At 21.5% G+C, this 27943-nt stretch overlaps 3 protein-coding genes across 3 annotated transcripts in view; all 3 read right to left on the bottom strand.

The window, feature by feature from the left end:
- Positions 1 to 9320: 9320 nt before the first annotated feature.
- On the bottom strand, positions 9321 to 12906 carry LOC122507797. Its single transcript, XM_043620704.1, has 2 exons — positions 12717 to 12906; positions 9321 to 11562 (listed from the first exon to the last, which is right to left on the bottom strand). The coding sequence occupies exon 2, from the start codon at positions 11546 to 11548 to the stop codon at positions 10133 to 10135; it is 1416 nt and encodes a 471-aa protein (XP_043476639.1). The 5' UTR covers positions 11549 to 11562; positions 12717 to 12906; the 3' UTR covers positions 9321 to 10132.
- Positions 12907 to 13952: 1046 nt separating this feature from the next.
- LOC122507767 (ABC transporter G family member 20-like) lies at positions 13953 to 26740 on the bottom strand. Its single transcript, XM_043620660.1, has 11 exons — positions 26532 to 26740; positions 24594 to 24864; positions 20847 to 21269; positions 20181 to 20270; positions 19806 to 19918; positions 16861 to 17246; positions 16571 to 16686; positions 15791 to 15861; positions 15510 to 15598; positions 15245 to 15421; positions 13953 to 14953 (listed from the first exon to the last, which is right to left on the bottom strand). Exons 1-11 carry the CDS (start codon positions 26738 to 26740, stop codon positions 14652 to 14654), a joined length of 2247 nt encoding a protein of 748 aa, XP_043476595.1. The 3' UTR covers positions 13953 to 14651.
- LOC122507766 (nicotinamide/nicotinic acid mononucleotide adenylyltransferase 3) overlaps positions 26619 to 27943 on the bottom strand; it is a 78098-nt gene continuing 76773 nt past the window's right edge. The window contains exon 5 of the mRNA XM_043620659.1: positions 26619 to 26748. Coding sequence (XP_043476594.1) covers positions 26721 to 26748 — 28 coding nt within the window. The 3' untranslated portion in view covers positions 26619 to 26720. The remainder of the gene's footprint in view (positions 26749 to 27943) is intronic.

The following is a 27943-nucleotide window of genomic DNA, read 5'->3' as shown; positions in this document are numbered from 1 at the left end:
ACTGCAGAAAAAAAATATTATGAATGACAATTTTTTATTGTAAAAGTAAATATCAATGGCAATTTTTTTATTGCAAGAGAAATATCAATGACAATTTTTATTTATTGAAAGAAAAATATTACATTGCAAGTAAATTTTTTAATGTCAATTCTTTTATTGTCAAAAAATGTTGTAATTTACCATTTTTTTTTATTAAGAAAAATATTAATGACAATTTTTATTAATTACAAAAAAATATTATCGATGATTATTTTTTTTATTGTGAAGAAAATATGAATGACGATTTATTTATTGTAAAAAAATACCAATGACTATTTTTTTATTGTAAAAAAATTTTGTCAATGACAATTTTGATTCTAAAAAAGAATATTAATGACAATATTGTTTGTTGAAAAAAAATATCCATGGCAATGTTTTTACTGTAAAAAAGGTTATGACAGTTTTCTTTTGCAAAAAATATAAATAATTATTTTTTTCATTGTAAAAAATATCAATGACAATTATTCTTTGTTTAAAAAATATTATCAATTACAATTTTTATTTTATAAAAATATTAATGACCATTTTTTTCACTGTAAAATTATCTTTCAATAACAATTTGTATTGCAAAAAAAATATCAACGACAATTTTTCTTTATTGAAGAAAATATTATCAAATTTTTTGTATTGTAAAAGAACATTATCAAATTTCTTTTTATTGTAAAAAAATATTTATGGCAATTTTTTTCTGTGAAGAAATGTTCTCAATGACATTTTTTTTATTGCAACAAAAAAATATCAATGGCAATTTTTCTACTGTACAAATTAATATAAATGACAGTTTTTTTTTATTGCAAAACAATATCAATATTGCTATTTTTTTATTGCAAAAAATATCCATACCAATTTTTGTTTATTGAAAAAAATGTCAAACTTTTTCTGTACAGTAAAAAAATGTCAATGACAATTATTTTAGTGTAAAAAAATGTTCTCAATGACAATTTTTTTAAATTTCAAAAAAAAATAAGAAACATTTTGCATTGCAATTCTTTTACTGTAAAAAAATTCTATCAATCACAATTTTTTCATTTGCAAGTAAATATCAATAGCAATTTTTTTTTATTGCAAAAAAGAGACTAGTAACAATTTTTTTTATTGCAAGTAAAAAACAATTATCAGTGATAATTTTTTTTAAACCTCTCATAAAAACCCATTTGTAGATTTTTCATACACACAGAAATTCATTATCATCATCAACATCATCATCAAAATTAATGATAAAATTATAGAGAATTTCATTTTTTCATTAATTTTGCATATTTTTTTATACTTGTGTACATTATATAAAAAATAATAATTTAACTAATTAATTAGGTTTAAATTGATTTAGTATTTTTCTTACTCGTAGATAGATGAAAAAAATGTAAATATATATATGTATTTCCGGGAAATTTTTTATCCCGTTTTAAAATTTTTATCTCAAAATGAGAATTGAATTTTTAAAAAAAAATTTATTAAAAATTTTTATTATTGTCTAGTGTATATTTTATTAACAAATTTTTTTTTTCTAAATTATAATTTGTGAATTTGGACAAATTAAAATTTTATTTTGTTGTTTATTAGTGTATGAAACGTTTTTCATAAAATGATTCAAAAAGATAAAAAAATTCCCTTTTTTTTGAAAATTAATTTTCAATTCAAATTATATGCGCATGATTTTTATTACATAGATTAAAAAATATTTTGAAAAAGTTTAACTCTCATCGCCATTACCAAAGAGCTTTCAATTTTGTTGTTCACTTTACTCGATAAATGAAATAATAATAATAATAATATTTTATAATAAGACGAAAGTGTTCTAAAATGAATATTTCATGTTTGATATACACAAGAAAGTGTTTTTTTATTTATACCATATATTGTTGTTCAATTTCAGAGAAAATTTGCTTCTGAAAAATTATTTCTGTTTTTTACAGTCAACAGTAATGAGAAATTTATATTTTAGAAACTTTTTTAAAAATTACGTGAGAAAAACATTATTTTTAGTTATCATTTTTCTTTCTCCTGAAATAAAAAGGAAAACATAATTTTGTAAAAATTTGTATTAAACCAAAAGAAAAAGTAAATTTATTTTAAAACTGTTGCCTTTAAATTTTGTACACGTCGTAAAAAAAATGTTGTGGCTTAAATTTTTATTTATAGCTAATTATGTTTAATCCTAAATCTACCTGTTAATAATACCAAGGGCAAATGGTACTTACTGTAAAATTTATTACTACTTGGATTATAATCTGGATTTATTCATTTTTCCATTCTCTACAAAAAAAGAAAATTTCAAAAAAGAAATTTCTATATACACAAAAAGCAAAAAATGGTAATTAATAATATTGTTTTAAAATAAAATTTATTTTTAGTCTTAAATATTAGGGAAATTTTTTTAATAAACTCCAAGAGTATAAAAAGAACTCTCAAATAATATGTTGCTCAGAAATAAGTTTTTCCGGAATTCTTTTTATTCAAGAAAGTAAAATTTGAATTTTAGTTTCCTTCCTTTGAAGAAATTATTTTTTCTTAAATAAAATTATTCGAGAAAAAAATGTTATCACAGAAAAATTTGTAGCGAAGATGAAAATTTATTCAAAGAATTGTTAATAAATGAAAAATCTATGAAAATATTTCATTTCAAAACGTTTTTCAATATTCAAATAATTATAAAAAAAATTGTTTTTAAAATGTTTTTGCAAGAAAAAGAAAACTTTCTTCGTTTTTCTTAAAAGAAAAATTGTTTCTGTAATTGAGGATTTTTATCTGAATTGCTAAAACTGAGAGAATTTTGTTCTGAGAAGAAGTTGAAAATTATAAATTAATTAAAGCGAATTGACAAATCACTTACAAATAAAAATTATAAACAATAATCAAATTTGTAAATTCTGGAAAAACTGTTAATAAAATTTAAAAATGTTTTATTGTTGATCGACAACTATCGGTTTGTATTCAACAAAATGTTATTCATTATACTAAAATTATCTGTTTTGAAAAATTGTATAAAAAAGACAAAAAAAAAAAAATAAAAAAATAAAGAAAAAAATCTGATTTTTGTACGACGATTTTTTAATGCGTTTTCGCTTCATTCTTACTTTGAACAATTAATCATAATCGCCAAAATTTATTTAGAAAATACAATTAATTAATTTGGAGAATATTTTTTATAATCGTCAAAATTATATTTTCTCATAATCGTATTGTATTATATTGTGTTGTAAATTTGTAATACATAGATATTATTATTGTTACAATAATTTTTTTTTTTAAATATTGTATTAATTCTATACTGCGTTATATTTTCAAAAAATAATTTACGAAATAGAAATTAAATTTGTTAAAAATAATTTCGATTTTTAGTAAAATTGAGAGCAAAATTAAAATTACTTTTATGAAAATGACTGATTTCTTTTTTTTTCTCTATGATGAAACATTACTCTTTCAAATTGGCGATAAAATTCATTAAAATAACAGGGTTTAATGAGCAATGAATTTTGCGTAAATGTAATAAATTTAGAAAATTAAATAATAAATAGACACACTTTATAAATAAGATCGTTTTAGATGTAAATATTATATAAGAAAAAAAAACTGTAAATTTCAATTAAGCTAAGTTAAAACGTCATAAATTATTGTGATTTATTGTTAGATTATTATCAACTTGTTCAGAGGAAAAAGAAAAATTATTTAATAGCTACGTTACAAAATGTGTAACAAAATATAAAGAAAAAATTGTGAAAAGTTTCATAATTAGCACCATGTTTAATTTTTACTTTATATTCTTTCATTGTTATAATGAAATCGAAATTTCCAAACTGACTCAATTTTACTGTATTAAATTAACATTTAAAAAAGTATTAAATTTCCAAGAAAATAAATAGAAAAATGAAAAAATAAATTGAAGAAATCCTCTAGAAATTAATTTCCAAATGTTTGAAGTTGTAAAGTAAAAATTAAATTTCTTTTTTGGTGCCAATTGTCAGAGGAAAATAAATAAATAATATATATGAGAAAAGCGAAAATATTGTTCATATAAATAGAAATCTTTAATTAGAAATCAAAATTTTGTACCATTTATAGTATATGTAAAAAAATATCCTTTATTCTCTCGGAAAACGAATGAACAATAAATTTAGTTTTAGTATTTATTTCTTATTTATGAAAGAAAAAGAGCAATAAATATTGCAACAAAATACTTATATGCCGAATTTGTTTTCTAGTCTACAATAAATTAATATCCACGTGTATTTCAAGTACTGGCCGTCAAATAAAGCAGTCATTAATTATTAAAAAGGAAAATATTTCTCGGATTGAAATATCATTTTTTTTGTGTAATATTATTTTTAAATCCTATTTTTTAATTAAAAAAAATAGAATTTATACATTTTTCAAAAAGTTTATGTACTATTTAAGTATTTATTATTGATATTTAGAAAATTAATTAAAACTAAGAAAGAAGAAAATAGAGAAATATATATTTTTTATTATACAATTTTTTTATTGCAAAAAAAAATAATAATGATAATTTTATTTATCAAACTGATAACTTCAACTGTATAACTTTTGTAATTAACTAGCCAAACTATCCGCGCGCAAGCGCGCGGGAATGTTGTATGGGGCTGCTTATTTTAAACAATTTAAAAAATTTTAAAGAAATAATTATTATAGCCTAACAAAGAGATTTAACTAACTAAAATTCAAATAATTTCACTCAATGGTCTCAATTTAAATAGAATTTACATAACTAGACTTAAACTATGGCTAGAACAATTACAATTAGTATCTGGGTCATCTTTTGCATTGCTTATTTTATAAAGCCATTTTAAATTGAATACTTTTTAAAGAAATAATAATTATTACACACTGAAAAAAGTTTTACTTGAAATAGCGATAAGTTTCTCTAGAATAACGAAAGTATTAATTGAAGCACTAAATAATTTCGCTACTAAAGTGAAATCTGTACTTCATCCAGCTAAATATTTTTTGCCGTGCATAACGAAAAAAGAATTAAATTAACATCAGATTTTCTACATTCAAAAAAAACGAATTCAAATAGAAATTAATCATTTAACAACTTAACCAAATTCACCCCAGAAATCACTGAATTCGATAATTTAGAAGAAAGTCAGACAAAAGCAGGGTTCCTACAGAATCTGAAAATCAGGGAAATCATGGAAAAGGCCTGGAATTTGTAAAAGTTTCTAAATTTTTTCAGTTTTCCATTTTTTCTCTTGAATAAAAATTCAAATAATAATAAAGCTAAATGGTATAAAAGAGAAAAAAAATGTTGAATTTTAAGAAATTCAATTTTTCGGATTTTTGATAATTTTTAATAATTTTTTATTTTTTTCCAAAGAGTCGAGACAATTTAATAAGAAAGGTATTTTCCAAAAGCACAAAAATAATGAAGCTAAATCCTATAAAAGAGAGGAAAAAATGTTGAATTTTAAAAAATTCGGATTTTTGAATTTTTTCGAATTTTTGATAATTTTAGATTTTTTACCAAAGAGTCGAGACAATTTAATAAGTAAAGTACTTTCCAAAAGCACAAAAATAATGAAGCTAAATCCCGTAAAAGAGAAGAAAAAATGTTGAATTTTAAGAAAATCGGATTTTTGAATTTTTTCGAATTTTTGATAATTTTAGATTTTTTACCAAAGAGTCGAGACTATTAAATAAGTAAAGTATTTTCCAAAAGCACAAAAATAATAAAGCTAAATTCTATAAAAGAGAGGAAAAAATGTTGAATTTTAAGAAATTCGGATTTTTGAATTTTTGATAATTTTCGATAATTTCACATTTTTTACCAAAGAGTCGAGACAATTTAATAAGAAAAGTATTTTCCAAAAGCACAAAAATAATGAAGCTAAATCCTATAAAAGAGAGGAAAAAATGTTGAATTTTAAAAAATTCGGATTTTTGAATTTTTTCGAATTTTTGATAATTTTAGATTTTTTACCAAAGAGTCGAGACAATTTAATAAGTAAAGTACTTTCCAAAAGCACAAAAATAATGAAGCTAAATCCCGTAAAAGAGAAGAAAAAATGTTGAATTTTAAGAAAATCGGATTTTTGAATTTTTTCGAATTTTTGATAATTTTAGATTTTTTACCAAAGAGTCGAGACTATTAAATAAGTAAAGTATTTTCCAAAAGCACAAAAATAATAAAGCTAAATTCTATAAAAGAGAGGAAAAAATGTTGAATTTTAAGAAATTCGGATTTTTGAATTTTTGATAATTTTCGATAATTTCACATTTTTTACCAAAGAGTCGAGACAATTTAATAAGAAAAGTATTTTCCAAAAGCACAAAAATAATGAAGCTAAATCCCATAAAAGATTAGAAAAAATGTTGAATTTTAAGATAATCGGATTGTTGAATTTTTTCGAATTTTTGATAATTTTAGATTTTTTACCAAAGAGTCGAGACTATTTAATAAGTAAAGTATTTTCCAAAAGCACAAAAATAATGAAGCTAAATTCTATAAAAGAGAAGAAAAAATGTTGAATTTTAAGAAAAACGGATTTTTGAAATTTTTCGAATTTTTCATAATTTTAGATTTTTTACCAAAGAGTCGAGACTATTAAATAAGTAAAGTATTTTCCAAAAGCACAAAAATAATGAAGCTAAATTCTATAAAAGAGAGGAAAAAATGTTGAATTTTAAGAAATTCGGATTTTTGAATTTTTTCGAATTTTTGATAATTTCACATTTTTTACCAAAGAGTCGAGACAATTTAATAAGAAAAGTATTTTCCAAAAGCACAAAAATAATGAAGCTAAATCCCACAAAAGAGAAGAAAAAATGTTGAATTTTAAGAAATTCGGATTTTTGAATTTTTTCGAATTTTTGATAATTTAAGATTTTTTACCAAAGAGTCGAGACTATTAAATAAGTAAAGTATTTTCCAAAAGCACAAAAATAATAAAGCTAAATTCTATAAAAGAGAGGAAAAAATGTTGAATTTTAAGAAATTCGGATTTTTGAATTTTTGATAATTTTCGATAATTTCACATTTTTTACCAAAGAGTCGAGACAATTTAATAAGAAAAGTATTTTCCAAAAGCACAAAAATAATGAAGCTAAATCCCATAAAAGAGAAGAAAAAATGTTGAATTTTAAGATAATCGGATTGTTGAATTTTTTCGAATTTTTGATAATTTTAGATTTTTTACCAAAGAGTCGAGACTATTTAATAAGTAAAGTATTTTCCAAAAGCACAAAAATAATGAAGCTAAATCCCATAAAAGAGAAGAAAAAATGTTGAATTTTAAAAAGTTCCGATTTTTGAATTTTTGATAATTTTCGATAATTTTAGATTTTTTACCAAAGAGTCGAGACTTTTAAATAAGTAAAGTATTTTCCAAAAGCACAAAAATAATGAAGCTAAATTCTATAAAAGAGAGGAAAAAATGTTGAATTTTAAGAAATTCGGATTTTTGAATTTTTGATAATTTTCGATAATTTCACATTTTTTACCAAAGAGTCGAGACAATTTAATAAGTAAAGTATTTTCCAAAAGCACAAAAATAATTAAGCTAATTCCCATAAAAGAGAGGAAAAAATGTTGAATTTTAAGAAAATCGGATTTTTGAATTTTTTCGAATTTTTGATAATTTTAGATTTTTTACTAAAGAGTCGAACTATTAATTAAGTAAAGTATTTTCCAAAAGCACAAAAATAATAAAGCTAATTCCCATAAAAGAGAGGAAAAAATGTTGAATTTTAAGAAAAACGGATTTTTGATATTTTTTGAATTTTTGATAATTTTAGATTTTTTACCAAAGAGTCGAGACAATTTAATAAGTAAAGTATTTTTCAAAAGCACAAAAATAATGAAGCTAAATCCCATAAAAGAGAGGAAAGAATCTTAAATTTTAAGAAATTCGTATTTTTGAATTTTTGATAATTTTCGATAATTTTAGATTTTTTACCAAAGTGTCGAGACAATTTAATAAGTAAAGTATTTTCCACATTAAAAAGTTTGACATTAAAAAATATATAAAAAATGCCAATACTTAACCCACAAAATTAAATTTTCAAAACAAACAAATGAATGCAGATAATTTGCTAACGGAAAGGAAACTTACGATTATTATAATGTATGTATATGTATATGTATATTTCTATTTTCTATCAAAACGTATAAAAAACAAAAGAATAACTATAACTAACTTCAAGTGTGGACAGAGATCCGGAAATCTGGAATCACGACGATTATTATATATAATTTTGTTTTAATTAATTTAATTGTAATAAATGACAATTTTTTTTAATGCAAAAGAATATTAATGTCAATTTTCTTTATCAAACTGGAACATAATTTTTGTATTTTATTTTAATTAATTTTATTAAATTAATTCAATTTTTTATTAATTCAATTTAATTAAATTTTTAGTTAATTTAATTTAATTTTAATTTAAGTGTTATCAATAACAATTTTTTTATTTCAAAATAATATCAAAGGCAGTTTTTCGAAAATTGAATTTTGATAAAATTTCTCGAAACAAATTTAATTACTTTAATAAATTGTAAAATTGTTCGCAAGAATTAAATTATTTTTATAAATAATAAAATTCTTTTAGGAATTTAATTATTTCCAATACAATTTCACTAAAATTCAAGAAGTAAAATTTTAATTACAACTATTAACAGAAACGATTATTTCACAAAGTTGAAAAAAATTCTTTGTTTAATAGTTTAATTCAATTATTTTCAAAATTTTCGATTAAAATTATTAAAAAAAAACTGTAGGTATTATTTTCAAAAAACTTAAAGAAATTCTTCAAAAGAACTTAAATATTTACGTAAAATCTAATAAAATTGTTTAAAAGAATAATTTAATTTTCTGTTAATAATTTTAATAAAATTCTTCATAAAATTCAATTATTTTCCAAATTTGCAATCAAAATTATTTAAAAAAGACTATTATTTTTAGAAAAATTTAAATAAAATTCTCGCAAAGAATGAAATTATTTTTTAAAATTTTAGTAACATTTTTTGGAAGAATTCAATTATTTTTAAAAATTTTGAATTAATTGAATTATAATTGAATTCCTTCTCTTCAAAGAAATTCAATTGTTTTCAAATTTTTCGATTGTAAACAATAATTTAACGATTTTTAATAAATTAATTTCAATATTTAAAACACTTAAGATTTCAATTATATAATTTTTATTCTTTATTTTAAGTTTTAATGTTTTAAAAACTGTTTCAATGATTCAATTTAATGTTTCAACGATTTAATAAAATAAGAATTTAAGTGATTTAACAATTTTAATAAATTCAAAACTTTTTCCTTTTACAAAACATTTTATATAAAATAAATATTTTATCTTAAACTAGTTGTTCACAGAATTATTACAATATTTTCTTTTTAATATTACATTTTAATTTTAGAACTTAACAGTCTCTTGAATTGCCGACTAAGTAGAATGTCTTAAAATTTACGTCAAGTTAAAATAATTACTTGTTTCAAATTTGAATTTTTTGTTTAAACTAACAAAAAATTTAATTTAGTTTTATTCAAAGTCTTCTTGCTTTTATTTATTGAAAACAAATCATTTATTCGAAAACCTATTGTTTTGAACAATAAGGCAAAAAATGAGGAAATTCGTACCAAAGAAAACTTTTTGTTTCGTTCATAACAATATTTTTAACAAAAAACAAGTTTTAAATACTTTCCTGTAATATTTAAATGTACATAATATTTATTGCAAATATTTTCATAGAATAGTTTTTAAATCACAATTTCTTTAGAGATTTTTCTTTGATTTTAATTTGTACTTTTTTTCTTTTCGATTCAAAGAGAATCTTTAAATATCGATAATATTTAGTAGTAACATTATAAATTTATAAACATTGTAATATTGGAATATTTTTTTGAATATTTTAATAACTTTTAAATTTAATTATTTATAGTTAATAATTAATAATACTTAGTCCTAATACTTTTTATTCTTTAAACAAAATTATTTCTCTCTTAGCAAGTAAGGTAACACTGATTATTAATTGAAAACAATTAATTAAACTTAACTTGCTTTGGTTTTAGGACTATCACAAATTTTTATTTTGAATCATAAATTCATCCCCCGAAAAAAGAACCTTTTTCTTAAAACTCCTTTATAAAAACGGACTCTGAAAATGAGACCCGTTTTTTTTGTTTAATACTACGATATTTAGATTTGAAAGGAATGATACCTTTTATCTCACTTTTTCTTAGCCTATCCGACCTGCGGGTTGCGAATGATATCTCCTTTTTTGAACTCTCATCCATACGTAATGACTGTTCGTTTTCTGAAGAGTCAGAAGGATCAATAAGAGGACTTGAATTCAAATAATCTAGATGTGCATACTCTTTTATGATTTCAATACGCTCAAGACTAACCCGAACGTCTTTTAAGTTTAATTTATTTATTTGAGAAATAATTTTTCTCGGTTTCGATTGATGATTATTTTGATTTGATTTTGGCGTGTCACTTAATTGTTGTAGCAATTGATTTTGATTCTTTAATAAAAATCTTGTTTGTCGTCGTTCAACACTTGATTCTTGTTCATTGGCGACAAATTGTTCAATTTTCCTTTTTTTCATCAACACATTTAATTTTCCTTTTTGAATAATTGATAATGTTTTATCCTTTTTATTGGCTCTCTTCGATTTTCCGGCAATTTTTTGACCAATAATACTACATTTTCTCATTAATGAATCAAGTTCCGTGTAGCCGGAGCCTTTGAAATAAAACATTGAGGGTTTAATCAAATTTTTTCCTAATACTATCGATTCGAGTGGTTCAACTTGATCGGGAAGATTGAAATTCAAATACGAAATTGATTCGGCGTTTGGAATTGAAATAATCGATGTTTCTCGGTAAATATTTGGAAAATCGTATTCAACTGGTTGTTGAGATATATTTTTCTTTATTTTCTCGAAACTTTCTGTCACATCTTCAATTGAAAATCCACGACAATCATCCATTCCTGATAGTGATTCGATTTCGCAAATATCGAGTGAATTACTTGATGTATTTTTGTCAGCTTCAAATTTTTTCGCAGTGGAAGTTTTTTCATTATCCTTCTCATAGATTGTCGATTTTTGATAAAGGAGAATTTTCGTTTCGACAATTTCTTCTGAAATTATTTTTGGTCTATTCGGTGGTATTTCATCGAGATCTGCGTCTATTGGCTGTGAAGTATTAACAATAATTTTTACATTCTCAGTCGATGAAACTTCAGGCATTTGAACGGCTTTGGACTTAAAATTGGAAAATTTATCGATGTCTGACAAGTCGTAAAAACCTCCAAGCGTTGGTTCATCGAGTCTATCAATTGTCGAATCGTGTAATGTGTCCATACTGAATAAATCATCGGTATCTGCTTTCGTCATGGAAATTGTATCGATAAATTCAGTGTCCATTTCTGAAGATTCGTTGATTTTGTTGTTGCTGTTGTTATTGTCATCGTTAATCAACTGATCCATTAAAGTTTCTGGACGTCCGGAATCCTCAATCGCACACGTGACTTCATTCATAATTGAGGACACGTCTGAAATGAAATTTCAATTTATTTTATTACTAAATCAAAAATAGTAAATAATTAAAATAAAAATAATAATTTACTTTTAAATTTAAAAAAATTATCAACTAATTAAAATTACTTTCTCCGATAATTAAAGTTAATTTAATGCAAAAAAAATCAATTTTTCCTCTTAATGAATAATGAAAAAAAGTGAAAAAGAAAATAGATACTGAAGAGCGAAGAATTTATTAAAATTAAATTAGAGTTCGTATAAGAGAAATATTAATTCCGTTCATAATAATCGAATTGCTAATGACTAGGAATCTTAAATAATTAATATTTTTAACAGTCTTCGTTAAAATTTTTTTATTAAATATTAAACATTAAAGAAGAGGAAAAATAGAATTTAGAATTTATTCTCTAAAGAATTAATTGAACAATTTTTATTTTACGATGAACACAATTTTTTTTAAAAACAGTATGTTTTGGCGTTTATTTTCTCCATTAGGAAATAAACTTTCGAAAGATTAATTAAGTCTTGGACACAACAGATTAAAGATTATAAGCTCTTTGCAACTTTAGGGATTCTAAAAGGACTTAGAGACTTAAGTTGAGTCTGCAGGTAAATGGTTTAGGAACTCGTGTCAACTTTATACACAGATAAACGTATTAATTTTTGACATTGAAATTTTAAAACTACTTTTTAAAAGTACTTTTTCGTTTTCTTAACTTTCAAAGTAAGGAAAATATTCTACGTAAGAAAAAAGTATACATTAAGTACAAAAAAATAAAAAGTGAAAAAATTTAAACATTCGTAAGTGAAAAAATATGAAAGTAAACAAATATTTAAATTTATAAATTGAATTTACCACTACAAACATAAAATACTATTCAAAGAAATTGAATTTTTAAGAATTATTTTCAATTAGTTTCATGTGAAAAATATTTGTTCCATGTACAATGTAAACACGTGCGCTCTTAATATTTTTCTAATTTCCTAAGTTGTACAAATTGTTTTCAATTCCATAAATTTATTACTAAGAATAATTTTAGACTCTGAGCAGTCATTGTTTAAACAGTCGATTAACACAGAAATTGATTTTAAAATTAATATTAAAACTCTGATATGACATTTCAGAACCTAACCTCAAAAAATGTGCGATAATTTAAAAGACTCTTACCTTCAATTATAATTACATCAAATTATCAAATTAACTTAATTTTTGTTGTCAATTGTTCGTAAATAATTCCCAATGTAAATAAATGCAAGAAAAATTGCACAAATACTTCACAACATTTTGTCAAAATAACGGCAAACCCGGCAAACAATTAAGTCGCCGGCAATTTAATTAAAGTGACAACAATGTAAGCAACTACGTGAGTCAAAACACTCGACAAGTATTTTTAGAAAAAAAATGAGAATGTAAAATTTAAAATAATGATTTATTATGCTTTTCACTAAAAAAAACATTTTACAAATTATTCGTTATTATTTTAGAATATTATAAGCTATTTGTAATAAAAATTACGATAAAAATCATAAAAATTACGTTGTTTATCAATTGAAACATTTTTCAGCTAATCGTATGTGTAATTTACATTTTTAAATCCAGCGGCGGGAAAAATATGGTCTTAATTATTATAACAATTAAAAGAGGTAAATATTAAACTTAATATAAATTTGCATTTATATTGAATGTTAATTGGATTTTTTTTATATTTTAATGCATAATTACTAATTTAAATTTTAAAGTTACACTAATTATTGGAAAAATTTGTTTAAAATTGAAAAATGTTAAAAAGGGAATTCCCCTTTGCCCTTGGCTAGTGATTGAAGACTACACTTTGAAGTTGTGCATTATTGTTCAATTTCAAATTTATTAATTAATAATTAATAATTGGAAATAACTTTGATGGGTAATTAAAAATTTCAAAGAATGCATTAAAAGTGATTATTACATTGAATATTAATCGCCTTATAATCAATTCCAGTTAAATAAAGAATTATTATTAATAATAAAAAGAAAGTTAAATAAATAAATTACTATCTATATTATAAATTATAATAAATAATAATTTAATATTATTCAAATAATTTGTAAAAATAACTATTATTTATTAAATAATTATAAATTATAATAAAGAAATAATAATTATTATAAATTAATTAAAATAAATTATAATTTATTATTAATCAAATAATTATAAACTATAATAATTAATTACTATTTAAATAATTGAAAATTAAGAAATGAATGTAAATAAAATTTCATTCATTAATTTAAAAATAGACATTCATTTATAAAATTAATAAATAGAATTAATAAAATTAATAAAATTAATAAAAATTAATTATTAAAAATAAGAAAAAATTAATAATAAATAGACGAATTAAAATTTTTCATTAAGTACAATATTTATTTTTGATTCTAAATCGTTTTTTTATAAGAATAATTTTTTAAACATTTTCCTTTCTTGCTTGAAAAATGTTTAAATCAATAATTATACAAAACTGTCATTTTTCAACCAATATAAAGAAAAATTTGCACCACTACTGTACAAAAGTTTACAATTTCATAACGAATACTGTCCTACTTATTATTAAAAATATAATTACTAATGCTAATATCAAATTTATTATTTTATTAAAATAATTTAAATTAATGACGAAATAGAAATTTGAAATTCATTTGAAAAATTAACACTGAAAACCTTGAGCAATTAAAACCCTGTATCCTGACATCATCATTTTGCATATTTCTATTTTTATCTTATTAATATTTTCTTTTGTATTCATCTTTATAAATATTTTCTAAATTTCACATTAAGCACAATAATAAATACATTACATCGCATTGAGCATTTCATTATTGACACGCATAAAAATTCATAACATCGATAATAAAAATAATAATAATTATAATATTAATAATAATAATAATAATAATTAATAACAATAATAAATTTAAGCCTTTCATACTCGCCATTTGGAGTATTACAATAAAAATAAATTGACCTCGCCATTTTTTTGCATAAAAAAAAATACGGTCAATTATAATGGCAAATTGGAATTTCCGTTAAAAGAAAAAATCAATAAAAAAAAAAGAATTTTCCATTTATCCCTTTTTGAATTTAAGTAATAATATTGCGATTGTTAGAAAAACAATAATCCAGATGAAAGTGGCAATAAATCCTTCATAAACCGTTGCCTCTGAGATTGTCCATCCTCTCGCCAGCATTGATCGAAACGATTCTGTGCTCTTTGTCAGGGGCAAAATGAAACTGATATATCTCAATACTGGATGCATTCCTTCAATAGGCCAAATAATTCCGCATAACATGACAATTGGCAAAAATGATCCCATCGCCATATACGTTGCACTTCTTTCATTTTCACACGAACACGCCACAACAAAACCTGAAAAAATTTCAATAATCATTCCTTTTCCGTTTTTCAAAAAAAAAAAAACAAAAAACAAAAAACAAATGAACAAACAAAATAGAAATAAAAACAAAATAAAAGAAAAATGACTTTAAAATCTTTAAATAAATCTTTACTTTTAAATTTTAAATAAATCAACTTTTTTCCAAAATTTGCCTTTTTTTGTACTTTAATTTTTTTTATTTGGATTTTTCACTTTTGATTGAAAATGGAAAATTCAAATATAGAAACTTGAATGGAAAATTTTAATTAAAACAGTAAAATTACCGAAACACATTCCACACAATCCAGTAAGAATTGTGAGAATAGTCACCCATGCCAAATCTCCCTCACATGTGACGTCGAACACGGCGAATGCGAAAATCAAAACCATCACTGTTTGGCCAGTCATCACCATAAACTGTGTAACTACCTGACCGAACAGAATTTCCGTTCCGGTTACACCTGAAAATATATATTTGTTTTTTATTATTAAAAGAATAAAGAAGGTTTTTTTATTTTTTATATCTTTCTAATTTAAATTCAAATTTACCTGATACTAAACATCTTTCAAGTAGACCCTCATTTCTTTCCAGTAACATGGCACCCGAAGTGAGTGCAACAGACAAGAAGAATATAATCCTTAAAGAATAGAAATAAAGTTAAAATTTCAAAAAAAAAATTTAATTATAATTAAATTAATTACATGAACTTACTAAAATTAAATTAAATTTATTTTGATTAAATTTAATTTAAAATTCAATTATCATTTTCTTTCTACGATTCAAATAATTGTGATAATAAAACTAAGAAGGAAGATATATATATACTCACGTCAAAATAACTCCAGGGGCTGCAAAATCGGTGAAATTAGGCTCTCTTGTTCCGTAAATCGGTGTTTTAAACTGAAATTTTTTTTATTTATTATTAAATAAAGATTTATTAAATTTTTATTGAGTTAGATGAAAAGACATTAATTTGAATTAATTAAAATAAAAAGATGGTTGTCGAAAATAGAATAATGTTATAGAGATTAATTTTCCCGAAATCATTAAAAGAGGAAAACAAATCACCTGCTAAAACTAATTTATAGAAAAAATTAGAGATGAATAGAAATTAAATTTAGCAAACGAATTGCACTTAATTTTATTTCAAATTAAAAAATAATAAATAATAATAAAATAAATAAATATTAATCTAAATGAATAAAATAGAAAACAATCATTTAAGAAAAGAAATTAGAATAGAATTTATTTAAAGAATAACAAATGCCACATCCGCTTCAGAAGATTGAATAGAAAAAATAGTTTGTATAATTAAATTTTGTATTTAATTATTGAAAACGTATCTATATAAATAAAATATAAAAGAATCGTTTTAGAGAAGAAATTGAAATGGAATTTACTTATGAAAATAAAAGCAGAAGAATAATAAGAGATAATAAATGATTGAATGGAAAAAAATTTGTTATTGTATTCTGTTTATTAATTAAAAATGTGTCTAAATAAATAGAATAAAAAAAGAATAATTTGAGAAGAGAAATTAAAATGGAAATTGGTTTACCGAATACCGAATCGAAGAATAAAATTTGTAATTAATTAATTAATATCCTACGTTTACGGGAAGTGTTGCCAATTTCTCGCTGTAATTACATGCACCTATAAAGTCCTTTGCAAAGTCCTGATACGAATACAATAAATCCCTTTGGAGAAGTTGACCAATTTGCTGATCTATTGAAGCAGAATTACAGCCATTAAAAATTAAAATTAAACTCCGAAATACAGTATTAATATTGTAATTGACAATAATTCCAAAAATAGGAATAAACAGTTAAAAAATTAACTAATTTAATTAATTTATTTATTAATAATTATGAAATTTAACTTAGGTGAAGGAAAACCTACTCGACATGTCCATGACGACATTCATATCAGCGAAAATGACACTGTCATTATCAGCATTTGCACCATCATTGATTCTGTTTTGTAAGGATTCGGAATAATTTGACGGGAAGGAAATAGCAGCCCAGGCCCAGCCTTTCGTGACGGCAAATCTCGCCTCCTCATCTGTTTCACACGGCAGAAATTGTACTGTCCGCTTTTCCAAATGATACAAAAATCGACAACTTAATCGTGTGTTATCACAACCCACCGATGGAATGCATCGATCCATACTGTTATTTAATTCATTATTTACAATAGCCAATGTTAATCCCACTGGATCTTTGCCAATTGAGAGGCAGAACAAAATTATTTGCAGAACTGGTAAACCGATAATGAAGGCCATTATTCTGAAAAAAATTTTATGATTATTATACTAGTACTTCTATTACTATTTAAATTATTATTATTTTTATTTTTTACAATTATTACTAAAATTCTAAATATATTGCAAGTTTTTGTTTTTTATTACTAGAATAATAATAAATAAATAATAAATAGAAATATTTACGAAAGTACTCTGCACGAAAGGATCTTTATACCCGCCTCATTAAATAAATAAACAGAATCGGCAAAAAATGGAATTAACATTTTCAAAAATTTCAAATTCAAATCTTTTGTAATTTAATAACTTATAAGAATATTATTATAAACATGACGAAGTCAATCACTCCGAGTCTTCGACTCGGAGTAATCGATTTCATCATGTTTTTATAATAATTAACGATAACCCAGGGATTAAATTATTATTTTTTATAAGAATATTGTTACTCCTAAAATTTTTTGAAATTATTTTCATCATTTAAATTCAATTCTTATTTTCTAGAATTTTTAACTAAAATTCTTCTTTAAATCCATTATTATTTAAAAAATGAAAAATTTAGATTTCCAAAGATTTGAATTTGATACCGAAATTCATTTTTAAATAAATTTTTATTAGAAAATTCTACGAGAATTCAATTATTTAAATACAAATATTAATAATTTATTAAATAATTTAATGTTTATTAGAATTTAATTTTTACGAAGAATTTTATTAACTTTTGAAAATAATTAATTTCTTTTAAGGAATTTAATTAAAATGTTATTGAAATTTATTACATTAAAGAATTTTATAACAATTCTTGAAAATAATTGAAAACTTTTTGAAGAATTTTATTAAAATTTTTTAAAATAATTGAATTACTGAAAAGAATTCAAATAATAATTTACAAAGATTTGAATTTGAGACCTTTTTCAAAATTCAATTATTTCTAAAAATCGATGCTATAATGCTTTTAATATTAAATTATTTTCTAAAATATTGATCGAAATTCATTTTTAAATAAATTTTTATTATAAAATTCTATGAGAATTCAATTATTTAAATAAAAAAAAAATAATTTATTCAATAATTGAATGTTTATTAAAATTTAATTTTTACGAAGAATTTTATTAACAACTTTTGAAAATAATTAATTTCTTTTCAGAAATTTAATTAAAATTTTACTGAAATTTATTATATTAAAGAATTTTATAACAATTTTTGAAAATAATTGAAAACTTTTTGAAGAATTTTATTAAAATTTTTAAAAATAATTGAATTTCTGAGAAGAATTCAAATAATAATTTATGAAAATAATTAAATTCATGCGATGAATTTTATTAAATTTTGTTTAAATAATTGAAATTTTGACAAAAAGTTTATTAACATTTTTGTCAATAATTTAATTCTTGAGAAGAATTTCGCTACCTATTTTATAAAGATAATTTAATTATTGACAAGAATTTTTAAAAAATGTTGATAATAATTTAATTTCTGCAAAGTATTTTATTACTTTTCAAAAAAATTGAATTCCTGTGATAAATTTTGATATTTATGAAAATAATTGAATTTTTGAAAAAAATTTTATTATAATTCCTTGAAATAATTGATTTTATGGGGAGAATTTTGTTGTTTAACAAGATAATTGAATTCTTTTGCAGAATTACTTAAAAATATTGAAAAATTATTGATTTCCTGAGACGAATTAAAAGTTATTTATGAAAATAATTGAATTATTGCAACGAATTTTATTATTTTATTTAATAATTGAATGTTTTTTAAATTTGAATTCTTTCGTCAAGTTTCAATCAAATTTTTAAGAATAATTGCATTTTTCGAGGAATTTATTTAAAATTGTATTAAAAATATTTTAAATTCTGCCGTGAAAATAATTTAATTCCTACATGAAATTTTATTATTTACGAAAATAATTGAATGTTTTCGTAGAATTTTATGAAAAATTTTTTTCAATAATTAAATTTTTTGATAAATTTTATGAAAATAGTAAATATTGAAAAATCATTGAATTACGAAAAACTTTTGAAAATAATTAAAATTTTGCAAAGAATTTTATTTAAATTTTTGTAAACAATTGAATTTTTGGAGAAAAATGTTGCTATTTATAAAGATAATTATTGAATTCTTGTAGAGATATTCGTTAACATTTTTAAAATATCATTGAATTTCTCCAAAGAATTTTATTACTTTTGAAAATCATTGAATTCTTGTGATGAATATTATTATTTATAAAAATAATTGAATTGTGCAAAGATTTTTTTTTAAATTCCTAAAAATAATTTAATCCTTGTGAAGAATTTCGTTATTTATCAAGATAATTGCATTAAAACTTTTGAAATAATTAAATAATATTACAAAATTCATTCTGGTCAGAAATAGAAAAAAGTTTTGAAGGTTTTGTATTTGAATTCGTGGCAGTTTCATAGTTTATGAGGCAAACAAAAAAGACACTAAAAATTCAGAATTTTCTTATGGATTTCAAAAATTTGATTTTTTTCTAGTACTTTTAGTAAAAATTCCTGACTTCCCTGACTTTTCCCTGAATTTTCTGATTTCCCTGACCTATGGTATTTTTCTTAATATTTACCCTACGTTCCTCCACATCCAAAGGAAATTTTTCCATATCAGAGCCTTCATGTGTTGTGGATCGAGCATTTTGAAATTTGAGTTCCCTTCCTCATCAGGTGGAAGATCCGCCGCCTATTTATTGAAAAAAAAATATTTTTAATTTAATTAATTTAGTTTAATTAGAATAATATTTTTCTAGTTTCATTTTAAGAGTGAAAAATAGTTTACATTTTATTATTTACTATAAATATTTTATTATGTATGAAAAATTTGTTAAAGTATTTCTATTTAATTATGATTAATTTGTATAATTAAAGGTGCGGAAAAAAAATGATTTTAAATAAATATATAGTCATTAGATATTTATAATCTAAAAGTAAATAATTGATCTTACTATTTGCTCTTCAGTCACGACGATACTTTTCCTGCGACTAGAAATACTGACATTATCACCAAATTCTCCACTCATTTCGTCATCTGGAGTCTAAAACAAATTATTATCCAATTTCTTTATTTAATAATAAACTGGAAATGTTTTTTAGTCTCCTTAATTAATGTCTTAAATAATTAATAAAAAAATTAATTGATAAAAAATATTCTTAAAATATTGTTCCAAATATAAATAATTGAAAAAATAAATGAATTTATTTATTAGTTTGTAAATTTATAAATTTATTCTTACATTCAATTGAAAATGTTGAAGATCGTGAAAATAATTGAAATTCAAAAAAATGAAATTGAAAATTATTAAATTAAAAATATTCAAAATATTGAAATTGAAAATATTGAAAATATTTAAATTAAAATTAAAAATAGTGAAACCAAAAATATTGGATATAATTGAAATTCAAAATTTTGAAAATATAATATCTTTAATTAGATGAAAAAGGACAATTTTTTTCGTGAGTAATTACATAGTCTGTTAGAATTAAATTTTTTATTCATAGAAATTGTTATTTCTATAAATAAAAAATTTAATTCTAACAGACTATGTAATTACGCACAACAACAAAAAAATTCTCTTTTTTTTAATTAAACTAATAACAAAAATAATTCTTACAGCTTCTGGAAGAACGCCAGTAACACTGCTGAGAATACTGCTTCTTCGTCTGAGACCCATATTTTGACGTTTACTGAGTTTCAAAAAAACCTCCTCCAATGTATCCAATCTGTGCATTTCCATTAGTCGTTTTGGCGATTCCTCGGCAAGAAATTTGCCACCGCGCATTAGGCCAATAATACCCGCTTGTCTTGTCTCTTCAATATAATGAGTCGTTATGATAATTGTTTTATTGCCGTCCTTAGTGATATGGACCAAATGATCCCAAATACTTTGCCGAAGAACAGGATCAACGCCCACTGTTGGTTCATCCAAAATTAATAATTCAGGATCGGCCAATAGTGCTGCTGCGAATGATACTCGCCTCTGTTGACCACCCGAGAGATTTTTCACAAATCGACTCTCTGAGGGCAATTCTAATAACTGAAACAATAATTTTAAACAGTAAATAAAACAATAAAATTTAATTCAAATCTTAAATTATTATTATTATCGTAATTATAATTTTTATCATAAATAAATTATTCTTTTTATTATTTATTACTTCTTATTCTTATATATAATTCATGCCATTCGGCCTTGAATTTAAAATTATTATTAGTATAAAAAATTATTATTAAGAACAAATTATTTCTATTATTATTAATTTCATCTATTATTATTTATTATACTTAGTCCATGTCTTTCGTTTTTGAACGTGGAATTATTTTTATTATAAAATCATTATTGTCAAAAAAAAAATATTTCGATCGAAAACTATTTAAATTTTTAACAGCAGAAAATATTAATGATTAACAATGAAAATTATTCTAAAAAAAAATTTAATCGAAAACTACTTGAATCGGAAGCACTTTTGATTGGTAATAATAAAATATTAACCAAATATCGTAAAAAAATAATCTTAGCAAAGAAAATGTTGAAAAAAAATATTTTAATTTGAATAAAACGAGAAATTGTCTTAGGAAATAAAATTCTTTCGAAAAGAAATTAATAAAATTTATCAATATTTTTAAGTGCTAATAAAAAGTATTAATTTAAAAATAGTAAATTAAATTTTAAATAATAATTAAAATTATGTAATTATATTCTGTGAAGATGAATTCGGTTACAAAATTGTAATAGAAAATAAATTTCTAAAAATAAAATTCGATTCAAAAAGATAAAAATGAAATATTTACGAAATCAAAAGCGGTAATAAAAAATAAAAAGAGTGAATTAAATTTTAAATAATAACCAAATTTTAATTATTTGTTAATTAATAAATTAACAGTAATATTTCGTATTTGAATAAAAAATAATCTATTACTAAAGCAAAGAAAAAACGGTCTAAAAATAATAGGAAATGGAAATTTTATTAATCGCGACGAATAAAAAATTGAAAATAGTGAATTAAATTTGAAATGCTAATAATAAAGTGATAATTAATTGCTATAATTAATAAATTAGTCATAATATATCGTCTTAAAGACGAATTCCGTTACAAAATTTGAATAAAAATTAATTTACTAAAGGAAAGAAAATTCCGTTGAAAAGAATAAAAATGGAAAATTTATCAATTGCGCTGATAAATTCAGTTCAAAAAATTCGAGTGAAAAATAATTTACTAAAAATAAAATTCGGTCCAAAAGAATGGAAATGGACAATTTATCAATCGCATTAGTAAAAATTAAAAATAGTGAATTAAATTTCGAATATTAATTAAATAGTATAATATTAATAAATTAATGATAATATAAATGATAAATTTAGTTAAACAAATTCAATAATAAATTACTAAACAAAAAATAAATTACAAAAAAAATTAAATTCGTTCAAAAAGAATAAAAATAAAAAATTTATTTAAACGTAGAAAATGGAAAATTGACAATTTATATGGAAATTTGCCGGAAAATAAATACTTGAAAAAATAGAGAAATCTATAAAAATATCTCGAAAGAACAAAATTTCCAAGACTATGAATTCAGATATAGAAAGTTATTTCCTCTGTTGTAATTATTTTGTAACGCGTAACGAAAGTTTTCAGGGTCATAGTAGAGTAGATATATTGCAAAGGCCAATAAAAAGAAAAAAAACCTCACATTTTAAGTTTCAATAAAGTTACAACAAAAATGTTTCGTGCAAGAAATGTTTCATTGTATATATATGTACATGGATTCAAGATATAAATTACTTTTAACGAGTTGTAGAATTTAATTCAGTTTTACTGATGCTCGTTACAGATATTATTATTATTATAATTAAGAGAGGAAAAAAACCAGTGTTTTTCCTTTCATTTAAACCACGCAGCACAAAACCAAAAAGTTTGCTTCTTTAAATTTTTATAGTCGAAAAACCGGTCTTGCTTTTTAAAGGATGTACACTCGTAAAAGAAGGCATGTAGTTTATTTATTATAATCTTTTTTTTTTTGAGGAATTTTCATACTTATAATGTTAATGTTGAATGCAGTAAATTTTAAAAAGATCTTTCAACTTGATGCACTTTCATGAATCTTTAGTTTCAAGTGCACTGACCTCAGAATAACTTAATCTCATTTTGGGGGAATTTATAATTCTTGAGACAAAGGACTGCGGTTTGTTCTATTTTTTTTTTTTTTGGGAAAAAAACAAATTTCTTTGAACTTGTAAAACCTGTTTTTTACGTTGAAAAAAACGGTTATTTTTTGTAAAATCTTCCGAAATAACAATAATGGGTACTTTAATTTGAATTAACTTAATTAATAGTATCTGATAATAATATTTTTTTTCTTATATTTTATATTTTTACTTTTGCTTTATTATTATAATTTTATTTTATTTAATATTTTTATTTATTTTGAATAATTTTTTATTTTTGTAAACTCGTATATATTGCTTAAGTAAATAAATAAAAAAAATTAAATAATAATAATAAAAATAATTATAATAATAGTAATAATAATTTCATAATTAATTCAACGATGGGGGAAATAAGTTTCCAATTGGGACAGATTAAAACCATATTGAGTTTCCTTTGTTGCAATAAAGTACAAATAATTTCGTAAACAATGAAGTTTCTTTTTTTTTAATCAAGATATTTATAGAAAAGAGATTAATTATCAAGACAATGCAACTGAAAATTTGTTCTCTTTATATGTATAAATTTTTATTTCTTGACTTTTTTATAGAAGTGAGCAAATAGAAAAATTTTTTACAATAGAGAAATTATTCTTAAAAATTAAATTGAATTTTAATTGACCAAATTATTTGGACTTTTTGTGATTTTTTTCCTAAAATTATTTTAATGAATTAATTAAATAATAATAAATAACACGTTCACAGCTGAAAGTCATGGACTATGTACAACAACTAATAAAATAATATTAGGTGTGTCCTGTTTATAAATAAATAAATAAATAAATAAAATAATAATAAATAATAAAAGAAAAATAAGAAATAATTAATTGGAAAAAATAATAATAAATTAATTAAATATTAATTAATTAATTATAGAATAAAAAAATATGTAAATTCCAAATGTTTTTGTCTTTCATGGAGAAATAAATCTAAATCTATTATTAATTATTTAAAATGAATTACTATTAATTTATTTTTAATTTTTTTGTTTGGAAAAAAAATTTTGAATTTTGGAAGATTGAAACGCTTGTAGATTTAAAAAGTTGCGAAATAGATATAAATTAGATATAAGTGGAAAAATTGCAAAATAAAAAATATGAGAATAAGTAGAAAAAAAGAAGGAAATAAAATGAAAAACAATACTATATAAATTACCTTTAATAAGAAATCTAATTTACTATCGACTTGCTCTGTCGTCATTCCAGCAATCCAGCCGAAGTAGATAAATGTTTCTCTTATGGAAAATTCCCCATAAAGTGCAATTTCTTGTGGCATGTAACCGATTCGTGGCCCTGGAACTCCGGAGCCTTTCGAGCCGGGTCGACCACCCAGTACCCAGATTTCACCCGAATTCAAACGTCTTCGACCAACAATGCACGAGAGTAATGTTGTTTTTCCACAACCGCTTGCACCTAAAAGGCCGTATCTGAAGAAAAAGATTTTATTTTTAAATATCGATTGATAATCACAAAAAAAAAATAGTTGAAACAAATTTTTTTCCACTTAGTAAAAATTTATTTTTTTCACTCATTTTTTATTAATAGTAAATGATTATATAATAAATAAGTAAACAATTAATTATCGATTAATAATTAGCAAAACTGAAGACAAAATTTTTCAAATAAATCATTATTTTCTTGATAATAATTGATAATAAAAGAATAATTATGTTTATTTTAAACTTTTTAAAATTATTAATCAATTCATTAAAATAATGTCGATTAATTAATAATTATAATAATAATTTATAGAAAGAAATTTGCTTTTTGGCTCCTTATTCAAATAATAAAAATTTAAAATAAAAAATTATTTTCTGCTTGATTTAGTATAAATTTAAAATAAAATTTTTTTTTACTTCCATTAATAATAAATTAATTGTTTATTTAAACTGTAAAAAATAGAAATTGTTTGATTTTAAACATCAATTAATTAATAATTACAAAAGTAATCTATTTTTTAAATAATTTATTAGGTACTACAAATTAAAAAAACAATTTCTGCTTAATTTAGAAATTTAGTGTAAAATTTTTTTTGACTTTTGTTAAATAATAATGAATTGTTAATTTCTAAACATCGATTAACAATTATAAAAATTATTTTTTAAAATTTATTATCGTTACTAAGTAATTAATGATTTTTAAACATCGATTAAATGAATAAAAAATGGCGATAAAAATTTTGCCTTATTATTAATAATAAAAGAATTGTTTAATTTTAAACATCGATTAATTTTGATAATTATAATAATTATTTTGTTAATTTGTTAATAAACATAATTTAAAAAAAAAATAATATTAAGAGAATTGTTTAATTTTAGTCATCGATTAATTTTGATAATAACAATAGTAATTTTGTTAATTTGTTAATAAACCTAATTTTTTTGTTGACTAATTAATTAACTGACAAGAATACAAAATTATGTTTTATTAATTCAGTATAAAGATTTCTTTCACTTTTATTGTTATAAGTAAAATAATAAATAAACAATAAATAAATTGCTTATTCTTACACATCGAGATCCAAATAGAAAAGAGCAATTGAAATGAACTATTTTTTATTTTATTTACTATAATAAACAATTCATTTTTTTGTAAACACCGAATAATAATTTACAAAAAACTAAAAATTCTGTCGAAAAAAAAATTATTTCTTTCGTCTCATATTGATAATAAAAGAATTGTTCATTTTTAAACATTTTTAAACAAAAAAAGGCTTTCATTTTTTATTAAAAAATAAAAAATTTATTTTTCGCCATTTCGAAGGTAGCATATTTTTTTACTAAAAAAAAATTTACTTTTAGTTGCGAACAAATTTTTTTAGATTGTGAATTTTTATCATACAAATTAAAAAAAACTGACATTTTTTTTACTTTCATTAATAATAAAAAATTCTTGTATTTTTAAACATCGATTAATAATTATTGAAGAAAAATTCAAGTTTGAGCTGTTTTTTGTCCCGTTTAATATTAATAATAAAAAATTATTACTTCATAAATTTTGGACGAAAAAAAATTGTTTTTAGTAGTTAAAAAGAAAGAAATTATTAGTTTTTAATTTTTTTTTTGTACATATAAATATAAATAAGAAAACTAACATTGTTCCTTTTGGCACTGTCATGTTGAGACCATCCAATATAACATTTGGATTTTTTTTCGGTCCATATTTCTTGAAAGCTCTACGAACACAAACCGCATGCCTTCTTCTCGTATCAACTGTTGAAGCTTGAGTTTGAAACTGAGCCCTTCTTGTTTTCAGTTCCAATGATGGTACCGGGGCTACTGGATTATTTGTTGTCGGATCCATTTCTGCTCCTTTTTTTTCAGCGAGAAAATAAAAGAAAAATTAGTTAAGAAAAAATTTGCGGTAAAGATCAAACAAAAAAAATATAATTTTAAATTATTTATTCAAATCTTTTGTTTATATTTTTATTTCATAAATATTTTCTTTTTTTAATTTTAGTTCATAAACAAATTTATTCAAATTTTCTATTTTTATTTTACAAATAAATACTTTTTCCATGAGGAAGCAATTATTCAGATTTTTCATTTTTAAACTTTTATTTCATAAATAAATTTATTTAGAATTATTCTCTTTTTTATTTTTAGTTTATAAATAAAATTTATTTAGATTTCTGTTTAAATAAAATATTTCATGTATACATATATATATATAAAGAATTACGGAAGTAATTATTAACATTTTTTTTGACCGTCTAATGGAGACCTTTTTATTGTTTTATTCACACTTTTTACTAACAATAACCTTAACCCCATTGAGGATCTCTTCTTGAACTTGTCGCGCATAATGTAAAAAATTTTTTTCCCCTCTTTTTTCATTGAAAATTGTGTCTTTTACATAAATTATCTATTTTACATATTATCGATTGTGTAAAAAAAAAAGTTCTAGTCAAAGAATTTATATAATATTTTATTATTGATCTGCTGTGATAAAACTAATCAAACAACATCGTATTTTCACTTTCTAACTTTTGAGTCACGATATTATATAATATCGTACGATTTTATTCATTCATTCGTATTCTATTATATGAGAAAGTATCATTTCTTCCGATTTTTAACCAAATTTTAATGGAATTCTAAATTTCGATTTTTATTCATTGTCAATCGTTTGGAAAATGTAAGGAATTTACTGTGTAAATTTAATTTATTTTTTGTAATTAAAAATAATTATAAACTTATAAATTTAAGTTATAAAATTATTATTATTATTCTGTTATGAATATAATAATGAAATTAATATACTAATAAATAATAAATATAATACCTAATCTCGTTTATATTGAAATAAATAATTGTAATTATGATAATAATATAATTAATATAGTAATAATCATAATTATTAATTATTTATTATATTTATATTAATTATCAAATTACTTATTATAAATAAAAATTTATTTAATTCACTTTTCGCACTAAAACAATAATTATAATAAAAAAAATACTGTAATTGATCGATTTACAACAAAAAAAAATAAAGTAAAAA

This window comes from Leptopilina heterotoma, unplaced genomic scaffold (genome assembly GCF_015476425.1).
Source record: "Leptopilina heterotoma isolate Lh14 unplaced genomic scaffold, ASM1547642v1 Lhet_51, whole genome shotgun sequence".
NCBI classification, from domain to species: domain Eukaryota; kingdom Metazoa; phylum Arthropoda; class Insecta; order Hymenoptera; family Figitidae; genus Leptopilina; species Leptopilina heterotoma.
This window is presented reverse-complemented; position numbering and strand designations above follow the sequence as displayed.

Bases quoted from the DNA above. Each gene is read 5' to 3' on its own strand.
- LOC122507797 (XM_043620704.1), bottom strand. From the start codon at position 11,548: ATGAATGAAGTCACGTGTGCGATTGAGGATTCCGGACGTCCAGAAACT.
- LOC122507767 (XM_043620660.1), bottom strand. From the start codon at position 26,740: ATGGATCCGACAACAAATAATCCAGTAGCCCCGGTACCATCATTGGAA. The intron at 21,270-24,593 runs GTAATTTATATA...TTATTGTTTCAG, and splicing joins AATTAGATTTCTTATTAAAG to TTATTAGAATTGCCCTCAGA. The intron at 15,422-15,509 runs GTAAATTTGAAT...ATATATTTTCAG, and splicing joins TGAAAGATGTTTAGTATCAG to GTGTAACCGGAACGGAAATT.